Below are 17841 nucleotides of genomic sequence, written 5' to 3'. Positions count from 1 at the left end.
AATTATATAATGTTCCAGTTCCAATTTCACTTGTTTGTCCTGTATCCTGTATGAGTTATCTCTTGACTGGATAAAATTGGTATCCTGACCTGAAAATGCATTTTGTTTACTAGGAAATGAGAAACATACAGTTGTGATCTTTATCATGCGTTATTCTCTGCTTTTGTCAGACTTGACAGTTTGGTGGTGTGATTTACTTTGTTGTGGTAGAATGTGGTTATAATTAGTGATAATAAGGACATAAATTAATTTGAATTCAATGTAGGCTATTGTTGCCCAATGTAATGTTGTTGTAGTACAGTAACAGTTATGTTATAATATATTAGGAGCCAGTTATGTAATTGCCCCCTAACCCATTAGGCTTTTTAACACCTTAGCCAATCAGGTTATCGACGCGTGTTAACCTGTTGCACAATTTGTGTTCTTAATTTGACTGACGTCACAATCTACAAGGGGAGTTGTAACCAGGCGGCAGCGCTGATATTAAGTAAGGGATAATGAATGTGAACCGGTTACTGTTGAGAAAATAAACCCTGACAGGGTCTTTCATGCTTTAAAGCCTTAGGTCTGCCTTAAGCCTAATTTACATACTATGTAATATAAGTGTCACTCACGGAAAATAACGTAAAGCGTTGAGCCCCACTATACTTTTTTCTTTTCCATCTTCCCCAGATTTCTCTCAACACACACTCACCCTGCATCAACTGCTCAACATGAAGGTCAACGGCACAGCCAACATCCTGAGCTCTGCTGCGTACCTGGCAGTGGAGTACGTAGATGCAGTGTTTCCACCCAACCCCTTCCAGCCCCCGCTGAAGCAGGCCTGGGGTTACATGCTGGACAACTACACCAAGTTCCAGATCGCAACCTGGGGGTCGCTCTTTGTTCATGAATTCATCTACTTTATGTGCTGTCTTCCTGGCTTCTTGTTCCAGTTCCTGCCCTTCATGCAGAAGTATAAGATCCAGCAGGTGTGTGTGTGAGAGAGCGACAGAATTACATTTACACCAAATTAAGTTCCATGATGGTCCATATCAGTCACCTTCGTGGACGTTTTTCAAACGGTTTATACATTTAGTGGAAGAACGCAACAGTAGAAGTCTCGACCACTGGTGTGAATTCAGCATTAGAGTCTATGCATGTTTGCTAATGATCTAAACTGAATTCCATTCCTCTGTGGTCAGGGGATCTTAGTATAATCTGAACGACAGGAGGAATTTACTTGTGTGTGTGTGTGTGTGTGTGTGTGTGTGTGTGTGTGTGTGTGTGTGTGTGTGTGTGTGTGTCTATATGCAGGACAAGCCTGAGACTTTGGAGAATCAATGGAAGTGTTTTAAGATATTGATTTATAACCATTTCTGCATCCAGCTGTTTCTCATCTCTGGAACGTACTATTTCACAGAGTTCTTCAACATCCCCTACGAGTGGGACTCCATGCCCCGCTGGTCAGTGGCAATAATACTATGTATTATGTCTTATGTAACATAATAAATACAGTTCACATCAGAGTTGTGACCGTGCTACAATGCAGTACACAATGTCAACCATTGAGACTCTCTCTCTCTCTCTCTCTCTCTCTCTCTCTCTCTCTCTCTCCAGGCCCTACGTGGTAGCTCAGTGTTTTGCCAGTGCTGTGGTAGAGGACACCTGGCATTACTTCCTTCATCGAGCGCTGCACCACCGTTGCATTTACAAATACATCCACAAGGTCCACCACGACTTTACTGTGAGTATAACACACAATAAAGTATGCATGTCATGAGTTCGTAGATCCGCTATTTGCTTGACATCGCACAACCAAGTATAATTCAAGCGTTGGAACCCAATATACATACCACAACTCACACTACACAAGCAAAACAACTGAACACACAAACATCCGATTATCATCATGTGTCTGCTTCTCCTGTCCTCCAGGCTCCATTTGGCATGCAGGCCGAGTATGCACACCCGGCCGAGACTGTGATCCTTGGAGCCGGCTTCTTCATTGGTATCCTACTATTCTGTAACCACGTGATACTGCTGTGGGCCTGGCTCGCCTTCCGTCTCCTGGAGACCATCGACGTTCACAGGTGAAAGAAATCCTTTCTTCTTAGTTGATTGCCTGACCAGACATTAATTTGCCTTAACCTACGGTAGTTTAGCTGAATCCACCGCATGAGGGTGAGAGAAGCAAATTAATAATGAAATTAATATTTCTACATGATCGCACAAAAGTTCGTATTTTGAATGCTGACATGATGATGCATTCTTAAATATTTCTAATACTACATGTTTACATTTTCCTCATTGTTGTGCATGGCTGGAAGGTACTTGTAGGGAGGAACTGACAGGTCAACAAGGGTCTAAGGTCCATGAGGCAGCTTAAACCCTGGCATTACATCTGCATAAAGTTGTCATATCATTAGCTCCCTGATTGTGTGCCACAGAATATCAGCTACTGTAGGACAGCACAATGATGACTGAAATTTTATAAACCCCCTAATCCCCTAAGTGTAGCTCCTATCCACTTTACGCTTTGGAGATCAATACAATTCACCCTATCCTATCCGCTGGAATAGGGTGAACTTTATAATCGCCAAAGGGGAAACTAGTTTTCAGCCATAGACAAAATGGCTGATGGTGCTGCAATACATATCATAAAAAATCACACCTGTGTGAAGTTAGGGGCGCCCTTATCATCATACATCATCTCTTTCCGGCCAATCACAATTTGCATCCTGACATTTCTGTCTTCACTTTTCTGTCCTCCCTTGTCCTCAATACGTACTTTGCTCAGCCAAACAAATCATCGCTATGGGGTGTTCAGTCAATCAAATCATTGCTATGGGGTACACATAAACATACACAAAAGGCCTCTGCCCGGGCTCTGGACAGGGCCCCTGCCCATGCTCCATATATGGAGCTGGCCTGTTCTGACATCACAACACTCCATATTTGGGCATGCCTGACACAGAACTCCATACACTGACACGAAACAAGACAGGAACGCCCAAAAACGTCACATCCGGTTTTTTACCCTGGGCAGGATTTTCTATGGCTGCCAATGCAACTTTTTCCAATCCTTAATCACATACGGACAAACATCTATGCCGATAATATCTAACTTACGGAGGTAACGTGCCTTGTCCACGGGCAACAGATCTTTCAACGTATGGCATTGCAAATACGTTTGATAATCGCTACTCTGCACAATATTGTTTTGGAAATGCCGCAAATTGCATTGCAGTGAACGAGAGCAAATCACAACTTACCCTGGGGGTGGTGACTCCGCCCTGAATACGCGTTTTCGTGTCAGTGTATAGGAATAAAAGGACACAGAAAGACATACACAGAAATCTCCATATATGGCCATAAAATGGACACAGACAGATGGGTGGAACGGGTACTCTGACACGGTTACACGGGTATTGCATAGCCGGGTCGGGCATGGATCTCCAACTTCCATCGTTACCGACTCAGTGCTCTACAGCTGGGCACCGGTCTAGTACAATAAATATTACACTCATTTCAAAGTTACATTGAAACATTAAAGGGCCATTGAGGACCAAAGTGTGCAGTCAATATTTTACTGTATATATACTGTATATCCTATATAAAGTTCATGTTGCACATCTGTCTGTCTGTGGTGGGCATGCAGATATAATGGACTGGGAAGAGGCGACGGGTTGTCAATGCAATTACCCCACTTGGCAACAGCCTGAATATGGACATACCCGACATGGAGATCACTGCTGTCAGTACAAATCAACATTATTCGGCAACAGTTTGAATGGCCATGCTGCTACACCCGTTTGAATGCCCATGCTGCTACACCCGTTTGAATGCCCATGCTGCTACACCCGTTTTCTGACTGACATCAGTGCAAATCAACGTGTTATATGCCAGGGGTTCTCAACGTTTTTGGCTGGTTACCGCTACAATAACCTTAATAATAGAGAAAATACATCATAATAAATAAATACTGAAACCAGATAAAAGGAAAGGAAAGTTTATGCATGCACTGTGTACTATGTAAACTCTAAATATCCATTTTCCAGCCATTCAGTTGAAAAAAAAAACCCTGTTATAGGCCACGGTTAAGTCACAGTTTGCTGGTGCATACCTGCTGTCACAATGCTGACATGACTGTTCTCATGAAATGCTGGGTACCGAAACCTGAACATGCTGATCAGCATGATAACCCCAGAAATGCAAACTGAAAACCTTGGTTGTCATCGGCGCAAATCGCAGTTGTGAAGCAAGGGTTTCTGTTGTGTGTGACATGATAGCGACACACCTGACACACTGATTGTAGCTAACCCCACCTTCTACCAAAGTTCAACATCACCGTAAAATAATTATAGAAATGGTTAAATAGCTAATCCCTACGTAGGGACAAATGTAATTTCCATCCCCCCTCTTCCACCTTGCTCAATACAAACCTGTAAATCTTTGTCTCTTTTTCCCTGTCTCTCTCTCTATCTATCTTTCAGTGGTTATGACATTCCTCTCAATCCTCTCTACCTCATCCCTTTCTACACTGGCTCTCGCTTCCATGACTTCCACCACATGAACGGTACAGGGAACTATGCCTCCTGTTTCACCTGGTGGGACAAGCTGTTCAAGACAGACATCCAGTACAACAAACACTGGCTCACACAGGAGGACAAGAAGGAGGAGTAAAGGCCTGGGCCGTGGCTCAGCGGTCCAGGCACCTTGGCCAGTAGCCCAAGTCTGGCAGTGTGCCGTGGGTTCGACTCCCGATCCCGACGGCCTTTACTGCATGTCCCCCCCCCATCTCTCTCCCCCATTTCCTGTCAGCCTACTGTCTGTCCCTCTATAAAAAATATAAAATAAAAGGCGAACACCACAAAAAAAGTAAAACACACAGGCACACGCACACACACGCACACACACACTCTTCTGGACTGGACATTGTCAGGATCAATGTAGTGGTTTATGTTGAATCTCAACAATCATAAGGTTTGTGCACTTTTGCATGGTGTTAGGTATGGGTATAAGATTCAATGTTATGTTACTATTTATTATGCTAAATAACTACTAACTACCAAAATTCTAAAACTAGTTACCAAGTTCATAATTATGATTTTTTAAATCCCAGTTTAGAGGCATTTTAAGCTCCCGCCAGCCATCGTGGATGCCACCTTAAACTCTTTGCCTTTCCAGAAGTTATTATTTTCCTACATTTTAGTATGTTATTTTAGCATACCCAAAAGTAACAGGATCTGTTGAAAAATCTCTTCTATCAATTATTTGGGGTTTCAACCATATACTGCCCTATATTGGATTAATTGAAAACTGACCACTAGGGGGGCGAGCCCAACTCGTTTGCGATTGTTTTTTAAATCCTTATACCTAACACCATGCCAAAAATAAAAAACTAGTCACCAAGTGCATGAACTTAACAAATCCCCTCCCAGCTACTTGGATTTCTGTGCCTTGTTGTCTGCTGTCTGCTGTCTTTTAATAGTGCAAATGTTTTATATTTATAAGAAAAAGTCATCAAAACACTCTGCTGGAATAAATACAAACCTAAACAGATGTTTGACTGTGTGTTTGTAGAGTCCGGCCTACAGGAAATACTTTATACTGTACACAACAAATGGGGAATCTATATAGGTTAATTACAAATTTCAATGCAGTTTGTTTCATTTTGTTTTCCCCTATTTTGTTCTTATTCTTTTGGCTATGTCCTTGTCCAGGGAAAAAACTCTCTCTGAACCTAGAGACAGCTGGCCTTTGAGACACCTCAAGCGCTTTAATACCAGACTGCATTGTTACAAATAATCAGTTTCCAGGGTGGTGCCTGTCTTTTGTAATACTTTTTGTTCTCCTCAAACACCTGCTGCCGGAACAGTCCAGCAGCGACTGGATGGAGCACCCCGTGGAGCTCCCTGTAGAGCCAACAGGTCTGCCACATACTCTATGTGCAGTATCTCAATGAACTCCTCAACATGCTTTGTCTACTAACTTGCCACCTGTCTCACATGCTACAAAACTGTAGCATGGGTGGGTGGGCTCTATGTGTCTCCTGCTATGTCCTATTCTTTGTTATTTGTTTCCTTGTCTTACTCAAGCAGTGTTCAAGCCTTGGCCACCTCTTGATCCTCTGGTCTCTGTTACAAAGTGGAGATCTTCTGGTCTCTCTTTGCTTTTCTTTTTCATCGTTGGCCTCCAACCTCTTGCACTGTGGCGGTCTCTGGTCTTTCCTATTCGTTGCTTCCTCCTCTTCCTGTTTTTTTCATCTGCCAAAAGAGTATCGGAGATATCTATTCTCCTCTGTGATGTGCTGTTGTTTCAGGATAGTGTTCAACTCAGTTTTCTCTCAACGTTGTCCTCTTCCAGGATCTTTTCCTATTTGCTTTGCCAATAATCAAGTTCCTCTTTTCAGGCTTCATCTTTCTCAAACAGCGAGCTCTGTGTCTCCTCTGTCTGAATGGAAAGTATCTTTTATAGGGTGGCAATCTGAGTCTCCTTGTCTTTCACTTTGTTTGCCTCATATTCCTCAAGTTTTGCCACGGATGGAATCTGATTCCTTCAAGTCTCCCCAGGTCTTCTGCTCTGTGTATTTGCTTGCTTTCTGCTCAAGGGTCTGCCCCGTAGGAGAGCTCCTATTCAAAACAGTGATCCTGCTGGTGGATTTTCATGTCAAATTGAAAATCTGTCTTGAGAAATTAATTTGCGGCTAATTAGTGTGGTGGTCATCTCATATTGTGAACACAAAGTCAGTGGGGATTCGGATGGATAATATAACTTCAGACAGATGAAGAAGCGTGTCGGGTTTATATATGTAGGCCTATTGCTGATTTGACTACTACTGAAAACTGGGAATCTGATTCTGGGTTGGAGTCACATCATGGGTTCATTCATTGATTGATTGAATACCGTTATTGACATATTTATTTAAAAGTACATAGTCCAAAATGGATAACTAGGCCTATATCGTATTTTAAACATTCAACACCCTATAACCTAGCCTACAAACAACAGTTGAAGTGTAATTAATTGTTGACAAATTGCCATATTCACAATCACACAAGGCTGCTCATGAAAGAACATTAGCCACGGTCCATAGTTCATGTTCCACATACACTACTATATGATGAGACGTGCACACATTTATTTACACAGTGCTGCTGGGCAGAATAGCTCTCCATCCAATGTGGTAATTTTATTTTAATGAGTGATATGGAAATATGGTTCTTCTATGCAATGCTCAGTTCACTGTAGGCCTATGTATAGGGCTAGGCCACACCTCTAAAGCAGAGAGAGAGGGAGGGCCCAGAGAGAGAGAGAGAGAGAGAGAGAGAGAGAGAGGAGCGCACACACCACACAGGTACGTAGCCTATACGACATCACACAGAGGGAGAGAAAGGGAAAGAGAGGGGTATTTATAGCTTACAGAGCGGAGCTGCAGTAGGGAGTTAAGGCTTGGGACCGAGCCGTATTCAGGGCTTTAGAGGAGAGAGGAGGACAACATTATCCAACATGAACCGCTTCGTGTCGTTGGTTTTCCTGGGGACTCTGGCCGCCTTGGCCACCATCACCACCATCACCACCACCCCGGTCAGTGCAGCGGCCGCCGCCGCGCTGGACGACAGAGACATCTCCTTCGAGTATCACCGCTACGAGGAGCTCCGCAAGGCGCTGGTGTCCGTGTGGCTGCAGTGTCCGTCCATCAGCCGCATCTACACGGTGGGGGAGAGTGTGGAGGGCCGCGAGCTGCTCGTCCTGGAGATGTCCGACAACCCCGGAACGCACGAGCCCGGTAGGTCAGCCTTTACGCATGCACAGACTTAATACATCTAATTGAATTATTAATTATTATTATACTGCTGTATGTAATTTAACACACTGAATACATGATACCATGGTGAAAAAGAAACATCAAACATGCCCCATGTTTATTCACGTGTAGCCTACCGGATAATCGTTTTTTTTACGCATAGATACAGTAAAATTCTCTGTTTATTTAACACAAGTGTATGGTGCTTCTTTACATCTTGAGTTACACATTTTGACTGCGTCGACAGCTCCTAAAATAGCCTAAATGAAAAGGATGAGGAAAAGATTTAGATTCCATGTAGACCTATTCCACAAACATGACACGAATAGGCTCTTTTTTTATAGCATAGGCTACATCTCAGCCCCGTCCATCTCGGTCTTCTCGTATTAACGATTGCAGACCACTAGCGCGCATTTTGTTGACAACAGAAATCACGCACACACATACTGATAGGATGGGGGAGGGGGTCCCCCATCCATCCATCCATCCACCCACCCACCCACCCATCATTCCATCCATCCGCAGAAACAATGATGCGATGGTGGTTTCTTGTTGTTTTCAGCTAAAAGGGGAGCGCAGGTGTTTCATGTTGTCTGCACTGCAGTAACAGTGACCAGAAGGCTTCACTTCAGAAAGATGCAATCTCTAGATAAGATAAGACAGAGAGAAGCCGCCATTTTGCTCGGTGATAAGAATCGTTATCAAGTCGTGATGCTGAAAGAACACACACCTGAGGCTCCAGGCAAATGGAACCTGCACGCAGATGCACGGGTTATAGCTTGTGGGCTTGTTTTATTTGGTCACATCAGGTCAGATAGTTCCGGACAAAGCTGTCACAATGCAGCAAATCTCACAGTGGGGGGGTTGAGAAAGAGATGTTTGAGTAGCCTAATGGGGGGTAGGCGTGTGTGTGTGTGTGTGTGTGTGTGTGTGTGTGTGTGTGTGTGTGTGTGTGTGTGTGTGCGCGTGCGTGCGTGCGTGAGCTGAGCTCTGAACTAAAGCACTTGAGCTGAATGCTAAAAGCCTGTGGTTCGGACAGACATGGTTGACAGGCAGCTGTCCTCAAAGATCTTGATCAATTATGCTCAGAGATCCAACCTGCCCTTAAATTTGCCATTAAATGATTTGCACAGGTGTGTGTCGTGTGAGTAAGCACACTCTGCTTTGCAGTTTAGTTTTTCCATGAGAGTCAGTAGGCCTGAGGCAGACGATGTGGTTTGACTTTGAGAGGTAGTTATAGCCAATTAATTCACCATCATTGGGCCCTGCTGTTTCCCATTCATCCTCACAGCATGGCACTGATGGCAGTGTTACAGTTGACAAAACTAAGACTTAAGACGGCATGGTTTGTCGACAATCCTTTCATCAAGTGTCATTTAATGAATTATAAATTAGCCTAGGTTCAGTAATGCTTTTTTGTTGTTTTTATGTTGTTGATAACATACGTAACGTTATCTTTATCTACTACCTGCAGGAAAATTACACATTATGCCAATATCCAAAAGACCTATGTTGCTGCATAAGTTGCATGCTATCAAATTGTAGTGATATCCTACTGTAGGTCAGCCCTCCTGAATAGAAGATGCAAACTAACAAAAGTTGGGCCTGTTCAGATATCAGAGCCTCGTAGACGTTTATATGCAAACTATAGACTACGTCATTTATAGTCGCCACCCGGTGAGATGAACAGGGGTGCTGGCAGGATGGCCAATGCCCTTTTCCTCATAGTGCTAATGAGGCTTTTTTTTTTTTTTGCCTAGTGAGGAAACACAAGAGGGACAATAAAAGCCTGAGAACTACTACTTCTGTGCCGTATCCCTTCAAATATAGCCCTTTTGAGGGGCACTAGAATATAGGCTACTGTTTTCACAGGGGAATCATCCTCAAATTTGGAAAAGCCCTGTGGTTATTGCTTCATAATTTCAGCGGTTATATTTAAAAAAGGAAAAACAAAACAAAATCTCAGCCTATAGGAAAGTAGTCCCTCTTTCAACAGTCATCACCGGAAAGCATTAACAGCAGGCTTTTACATCCTTGTCTCCTTGTTTGAACCTGGGGTCAGCGCCTGTGCTGTAGCTTATGGTCAGCACGCGGCATTGTTATACAATCTTGAAAGTGACAAGGAATGACAATGATCCTAAATGTAGTTCCAGAATGTTTTGTCTTTGTCTCGAGTCGACACAGGGATCTCCTCTGGTCTTAGGCCTTTTGCTTTCAGTTATTTTCAAACAAACTGTAACGTAGACATAGGAGGACATGAACTGAAAATAAGATTATTACACACTGTCGATAGGCCTGTCACAATTATTACATAATTATCTAATCGCAATTATTTGAGGTAATCACACTTATTTTGCATTAATCATTGTTGTAGTTTCTAATTGGACCCTCGTCTGGTTCTGACAGACTGGTAGTGTGTGCAGTCTGGGTGGTGTGTGATAATCCGGTTGAATATTCCTTTGGTACGGCGACTGCGGCGGCGGGCCCGGGAGAACAATAACGCGACACGAGACAGTATCACGCTAAAGGTTCACAAAGTTTATTACACAACAGGGAACATATATAGTGTTGGATCATAATGACGTGAGAGATATGAGACAAAGTAACGTGCCTAATGCAGCAAGGCTGACCTTGCTGGTGCTGAGATGTCTCTCATAGCTATCTATAAAGTATGCTACAGTACAGGCAGTACACAATACATATCAAGTACACTGTATCTCAAGTTCAAGTACACAGACTTGGATGTACATGGGCAACTCATGATATAACAATCATCATAATCGTTTCCATGTTGACTAGTCGTATTTTTCTTTCAATCAACTCTCTTTCTCTCTCTCTCCCTCCCTCTCTCCCTCCCTCGCCCCCCCCCCCCCCCCCCCTCTCTCTCTCTCCCTCCCTCCCTCTCATCGTCTCATATGAGAAAACGAGAACAATTGAAACCTCATGCTTTTGTGAATAGTGAGTGAACACTCATGCAGTGTCATTTATATGGATTATAACTTAAGGCAGGGAAGCCAATAATCCTTTGTTCTGTAAAATGACTACCGGTATTTTGGAATGCACCTTTTTCAGTTTTGTGTTACATAGACAAGACATGTAACACATGTTACATAGACAAGACAGTCTTTTACTATTCAGTAATAGTATTTCATTTGAATCCTTATGCACTGCAGAGATTTGCAACTGTTCTACAGGCCTTTATTTTTATATGACAGATGTTTACATCTTACAATGTTACTTATGTTTACAGGTTAGCTATTGACAGGTTGTCAAATAGTAAACTTTGTTTGTTTAATACTTTGATTATTTATTTTGGCAAATGTTTGATAGTCTTGCTGTCCTAATGCCAAGTAATAGTTTTTTCCATTTCTTTATGGACCAAGACCACAACAAAGCACAAAGACCTTTTGGTTTTAGTTCAGTCATTGTTCAGGGAAACACAATGTGATTCACATTGATTGATTGACTCAATTATTTATTTGGAAAAATAAATAGTCACTTTATTTGAAGAGTCAAAACTGTTCTTGGCTTTGTTTTGTTCATAGTAGTAATGCTCATGTCAAAATGTCATGTGAATATGCATTTAAAAAATGATTAATAATACAATATATATATTATCGGGTATCGGTTTAAAAAAATCAATATCGTGCACCCCTAGTAAAAAGTACAATATAATATCAGTAATTTATTTGTATATTTAATTTATTTGTCATGTCTGCCCTCCCTGTGCACATTTTTATTATGCAGCCTAAAAGGGCAAACGGAAATTAAGTTTTTATTCATATGTTCCAATGTTCAATGCCAGAAACGTGATCGCAATTCAATCGTTAATTGCAATTATTTGTGTACCACAAAAATCGTCAACTTAAATTTGTAAAAGTGACAGCTCTAACTGCATATAGCATGAGCATGAAACAGTGAGATTCCGGGAAATGTCTGATTTAGTGGAAGAATAGAACAAAATAGAATTAAAATTCATCATCCACACGTGTGGGAATGTGCTGTGGTAGAATGAATAGAATAGCATAAAAACATTATTGTCCACACGTGTGGAAATGTGCCTCTGGCTCTTCACTGTGGTACAATGAAATCAAAAACAGGCGATGTACAATAAATACACAATCAAACACCTCCTTCATGCAAGTACAGCAGGCCAAGTTTCTAACAGTACAATAAGTCAGCACTTAGGATTTGCCTGTTTTACATTTAGCTTTGGAGATGGTCAGCGTTCTCAGGCCTTTGGTTTAAAAGTGACCTAAGAAGCATAAGAACACACCAGACCAGAACACTAAACACCTGCTTAGTGTTCTGGTTATCAATCTATTGTTTAAAACATCTTTTGAATGTTTTGAGCTGCCATAGTATCTATTCGAATCTAGATCATGAGGTTTTCAAATTATTAGACACCCAAATTCACTTTCACTATACTGTAGGTTACTTATGGACCCACATTTCAATTGGTTCTGTTTTAGGGATACTGATTTGAACAGATTATTTTTGTATACTGTAAAATACATACAAAACAAATTCATAATGGTGATATTGGAACATGTTAGAATAATGTTTCATATATTTATTTGTATGTTGTAATCATTTAAAGTAAGTACATTTAATTATAGTAACTTGAATCTGGGGTCTTGGGGGTCTCAGGACCCCACTTTGAAAACCAAATTACATGTTTTCATTCCAGTTACATGCCAGGAAAATGTATCTAAAAGCATGTAATGCCTATAGATGAATATTACATCCTGCACCTGCATGCATGCTGTTCGGTGTGTTTCATGTCCATGTGCACATAGAATTATGTTAGGGTCAGGACACAATTGGCCTTGCATTGGTGAACATTAATGCCTGTGTGTGCAATGAGCATTGTGCGCTTGCTTCCTCCGCCTTAAACACAAGTTTTGTGTTTACAGCTGACATGGTGACCGCCCGTGTGTACGCACCGAATAAGCCTGTAATCGTCTGGTGGGTGTACGCAAGCATGAGTCACGGTAGCAGAGTGGAGTCCTTATTACTACCAGATGAGTTTCCAAAGGTCCAGCCTCCGTCACCGGGGGCAACCTCCCTTTCCTCCCTTTCCTCCCCCTCCACGATGCACCCTCCCTGCTCTCTCTCTCCCTTCACCTCTGTCAAACAAAAAACACACAGGGAGAGAAGGAAAGAGGGGGTTTAACACAGAACCATAAACGCACAAAGAGCTTTCTTATGTATGTCAGAAATACCAATACCACAGCACCTCAAAGGCCCTAAAAACAAGGCTCCAGACTTCCCAAAACAAATTGGTCAGGCTACTACTTCATTTCATTTCATTTCATTTCATTTCATTTTATTTCGCACATGGAGTATCACAATACAGTACAAATCATAATAGATAACAATTCATTTGTCTTACATACTTCATTTGTTTTTCATACCTATCTGATACACCCATGACGAAACCATGACGAACCAACACTTCCTCCTCCACTACTCACTCCCCGAACCCACCTCACCCCTGCCCACTTTGACAGGCTGGAATGGCTTAGGGTTGACGACAGAGTACAGCATCTTGCAATAGGTCTGCATGGTCCACAAGATTCGATACACCACCAAGATACCCATGTACCTGTCTAAGTCCACAGTCTCTAAATGTTATGATGAAGGTGGACCCTCTTGTAAACAAGTGTAATGCTTTATTGGGTCGTCCACTCAGTTGACAGTTTTTGTATTGAATTGTGCTTGAAATGTACTGTAATTCTGTACTGTACTGTAATGTAAAACTGTTAATAAATACTTCAATCAAAATATGCAAATAGTCAGAAAATATATTAGAAATCGCCAAAATATTTATTGTGTAAATATATTTGCCTGGAAACGTGAATGTGAAATAGAATGTATTTCTTGTTATGCTACACTTTTAAGGTGGCCTGCAGACATTTCATATTATCTAATATATTAACTAACTTACAGTAGGTGAACCGGAAACAGCGGTTGCCGGGGCAACAGATGGGCTTAGTGCAGTGATCTCGGCAGTGATTGGCTGTCTGGCTGTGGTCGTGGGTGGAGGGACCGGTTGTCCTGAGCTCGTGCATCTGTCAGTAAGCAGCCACCATCTGCCACCACACTGCGCCTGCGTTGCATTATAGCCAAGAGTGTAAACACAAGCATGGCCTACCAGCATAATGGAATAGAGAATACAGGGTTCTCTCCAAATCATTATCTAAAAAAATAAACAATAAATCCACATATAGAAATCTGACAGCCATGACTGAATGTCCATAACATAGAAATCTAGTATTCTCATGAAGTATTTTCATTTAACAAAACATCGAAAACTGAAGGTTATGCAATAACTATAGTGATGGGACATTAATCGGCCGATTTTAGTTGTTTTTAGATTATTTAATCAGCAATTTGTGAAGAATACGCATTTGAGGGCATCTCTGCAAAGAGTTAAAATAACTACAATAACACCCTTTTGTGTTTTGTGTCGCTTTTAATAAATTACTCCTGAACTAAGACACACACACACACACACACACACACACACACACACACACACACACACACACACACGCACACACTAAAATGGTTCTTTGGCTCGTATGTTATGACTGTGTTTTGGTGCTACAGAAGAATCACTGAAGAACCACCTTTTTTGTGCCTTTGGCATTTGGTCAAAACAAAAGAGAAATCATGCAGTTAATCTCGCTGTGGTTTTTAGACTAAAGGGAATCAGTATATGAAAAAACAAGTAGAACACTGCTACTGAGGTTCTGGAATAGATCCCTCGACTCTCCGAGTCTGGAAAACCTTCAAGGCCTCTGCTTTGGGGTAAATCAGTGTCTCACAGCAGTAGGCTGTCTCTGTTCTAGTGGTGCAGACGTGCTGTGTGCATGAGGCACCCCTTCATGTATTATTCTTTATGAGGCTGTCGTAATATACTGCAGTAGTGGCATCGGACTACAGAGGGGAGATTGTGTCCTTGTAATCCTGCTGTTAATGCACTTACACATTCACATCAAGGCTGGACAGAGACAGACAACATGATATATGGTCATACTGTACGACATGTGGAGTTAATGAAAACGTGGTTATTATGTTGAGAACAGAGATATAAGGGAAGAGAACATTACAGAATAGAATACAATCGATCTGATCTGATAGGGAAGAGCCAGTATAGAATATCATATAATAGAATTATCATCATGGGAACCAACACACGGGCACCGAGGATGTCCCACTTCAACATACGTGCACTCAAGAAAGACGCAGGAGCGCAAACAAGCACCAACGAGCTGGCCAGATGTACGGAGAACCGGGATGACCGGACGCGATAATGGAGAGCTCGTCTGAGGACGACCTGGAGAGATATCTGATAGGGAAAAGAATAGAATGCTCTCATCTCATATGAACAAGCCCCTGCTGTACGGTCGAATAGAACAGACAAATCTGCCACCAGAAAAAAACACCATGCAGGCAGAGAAGACCGAAGATGGCAAGAACAGGGATGACGAGAGAGAGAGAGAGAGAGAGAGAGAGAGAGAGAGAGGGGAGAGGAGGAAATAGGAGACAGATAGCAGTGACTGAGAAGACAGGCGAGGGGCTGTGGGAATAAGGGAGAAAACTAAGAGGATGTGTGTGTGGGGGTGTGTGTGTGTGTGGGGGGGGGGGGGGGGGATGAGAGCAAAAGCATCAGTTGGGGGTCATCTATTATACATCACACACCCACGTGTCCCCCACCCCCTTCCATCCTTCCGCCTCTTGCCTCTTCCTCCTCCATTTTCCACTGCTCTCTCCCTCTTCTCGCTGTCGCTCCCTTGTCCCCTCTTCGTCCCCTCGTCCTGGGCCTCGTCTTCACTCTGTACCTGAGTGCGTCACGCCGTTGGGGTTCAGCCTTATGCTGCGTTCACATGGGCAGATGCAAAGATACAGTCAATTCATTTCCAATGGAAGCCATGCGACGTGAAGCTACCACGCAAATCCGACATTTGCTGCTCCAAAAGATACAATGATACAAAAAAGTTGAGCTGGATTCAACTTCAGCTACGAAGCTACAAATATGCTGTGAATCTTCGCATCTTTGCATCTGCCCATGTGAACACTTTCTTACTATAACAGGCATAATGTGAGATGTACCAGTCAGCCTGATGTCACAGAAAAACTAAAAACGAGATCTGTTCCACTACACCCGGGTGTAGGGACCAGTTGCCGTAACGGAGGGGACCTCTGGACAACAGGTCTGCACCCGCGTTCAGTAGTCCCGGGACGTGGCAGGCTGTCGCACCAAGTCAAAAGCCTGTATGCCAACGTGTGCAGGCGTAAGGACCTCAGTCCACCCTGCCTGTTGATGTAGCACATCGTTGTCGTGTTGTCGGTACGGACGAGGACATGACAACCCCGTATGAGCGGCTCGAACGCTTGCCTCGAGTTTTGTAGGCGAAGCGCAGTGTTCTCCAGAAGTCTGGAGGAAAAGTAGCTAGAATCCGCTAGAATATAGCTACAAAGTCGCCTAGGGAGGACATGAGTAGGGTCCCTCAATGTTTCCGACGAGTGTCGGAAACGAGTGTTAGAGAAAACAGGGGAAAAGCAGAGCTAACTGGGGTTGCAAAGCGGAGGTTTATCAACTCACCGTTAGCAGAGCAGCGCAGGTTGACTTCCGCACGTCGCCGGGCTGTGCTTCTTTCCGACGAGCGGCTGTGTCTTGTCTATCGTCGGCTGGCTCTTGTTCCACAGTCCAGGCAAGGCTTCGCGGCTAACGCGAGGTCTTCCGACACTGGTTAGGCCGAGCCAAAGCTAAGCTAGCGTTTGTCAACGGCTAGGCTAAGGCTAAGCTAACGTTAGCCAAAGCTAACGGGGCTATGTCCGAGAGGCTTCACAGCACTGACAGAAAAAAGCCCCTTTTCTTTTTCTTTCGGAAACTTACTGCGTTTCGTTTTCATGAGTGTAAAGACCACCGGGTTTCCACCGCGAATTCCAGGGTACAAGTGAAGCACTCGTCCAGGGGGAATAAATAGTCTCAACGGAGTTATAGAAGTGGTAGTCTTAGAAATACATCTGTGTTAGCGCAGAAAAGGGCAGGAATGACGTCTTTCCGGCTGTGCGCTGCTTTATAGGCTCCGGGCGGGGCCCGCAGTTGCAGCCGTTTGACAGACAGTTTGCAGTGCACGACCCAATCAGTTTTGTTTCATGAGTATATGGATTTATTCTGTGTTGGCACCATGGAAATGGCGCCACCCTTAGGCGATTCTTGAGCGAGATGAGCTTGATAAACTGAGGTTACTAAAGTAACCCAGAGTTTGTTGCATGAAAGAGGGAATTATTTGTGCTCCAGCATTATATTTTTGTGTGGCAAACGATGATCTTGACACACACTGATTTCAGCATAGCAGGTCAGACATACTGCAGCATGACACAACTTTCCAGTGTCATGCACCAAAAAATACAGATCTGCAAGCTCACAATGCGTCAAAGTGCGATGCATTGTGAGGTGGTAGATTAGCTCTTTTTTGGTGTTATTCATTTATATTCATGTCCAACGACAACATCTCTGTGGCCCTCATTAGCAATTAATTCTTTCTCATTAGGAGTCAGAGCTGCTTTGATGTTTTTTGTGTATTTGTGTGATTATACATGGCTCAACTCTGTGTGTGTGTGTGTGTGTGTGTGTGTGTGTGTGTTTGTTGTTTTTTTGTGCAGTGCAGTTTGAGTTGACTGCTGAAAGAGGCAGTTTTCCATTTGCACAATGATAAGATCTCTTCCATTAATTGCTTTTCTTTTCGTGATCGCGTGTCTGTATATTATTGTGTGGTTTTCTGTATGTCTGTGTATGGTCGTGCACACGCACACACGTTTCTGTGTTCTAAACCCTTGTGAATTAGAAGCTGTAACATACGGCATCAGTTTATATCACGTTTACACAACGTCATTAAGAACACAGTGTTTGTAATATGAGTCACAGTGTGTGTGTAATATGTGTGTGTGTGTGTGTGTGTGTGTGTGTGTGTGTGTGTGTGTGTGTGTGTGTGTGTGTGTGTGTGTGTGTGTGTCAGTCTTGCATGCATGAATCT

The 17841-nt window shown here is 42.9% G+C and overlaps 2 protein-coding genes across 2 annotated transcripts in view; both read left to right on the top strand.

Moving 5' to 3' along the window:
• Window positions 1–713: 713 nt before the first annotated feature.
• On the top strand, window positions 714–4665 carry LOC310858647 (methylsterol monooxygenase 1-like; the record flags this gene model as incomplete). Its single annotated transcript, XM_083764852.1, has 5 exons — window positions 714–971; window positions 1297–1445; window positions 1600–1726; window positions 1918–2072; window positions 4476–4665. 5 exons carry the CDS (start codon window positions 714–716, stop codon window positions 4663–4665), a joined length of 879 nt encoding a protein of 292 aa, XP_083620978.1.
• Window positions 4666–7325: 2660 nt separating this feature from the next.
• Window positions 7326–17841, top strand: part of cpe (carboxypeptidase E) — a 25401-nt gene continuing 14885 nt past the window's right edge. Inside the window, exon 1 of the mRNA XM_083764849.1 lies at window positions 7326–7771. Coding sequence (XP_083620975.1) covers window positions 7492–7771 — 280 coding nt within the window. The 5' untranslated portion in view covers window positions 7326–7491. The remainder of the gene's footprint in view (window positions 7772–17841) is intronic.

This window comes from Protomyctophum parallelum, assembly GCF_964188405.1.
Source record: "Protomyctophum parallelum genome assembly, chromosome: 5".
Classification (NCBI taxonomy): Eukaryota; Metazoa; Chordata; class Actinopteri; order Myctophiformes; family Myctophidae; genus Protomyctophum; species Protomyctophum parallelum.
This window is presented reverse-complemented; position numbering and strand designations above follow the sequence as displayed.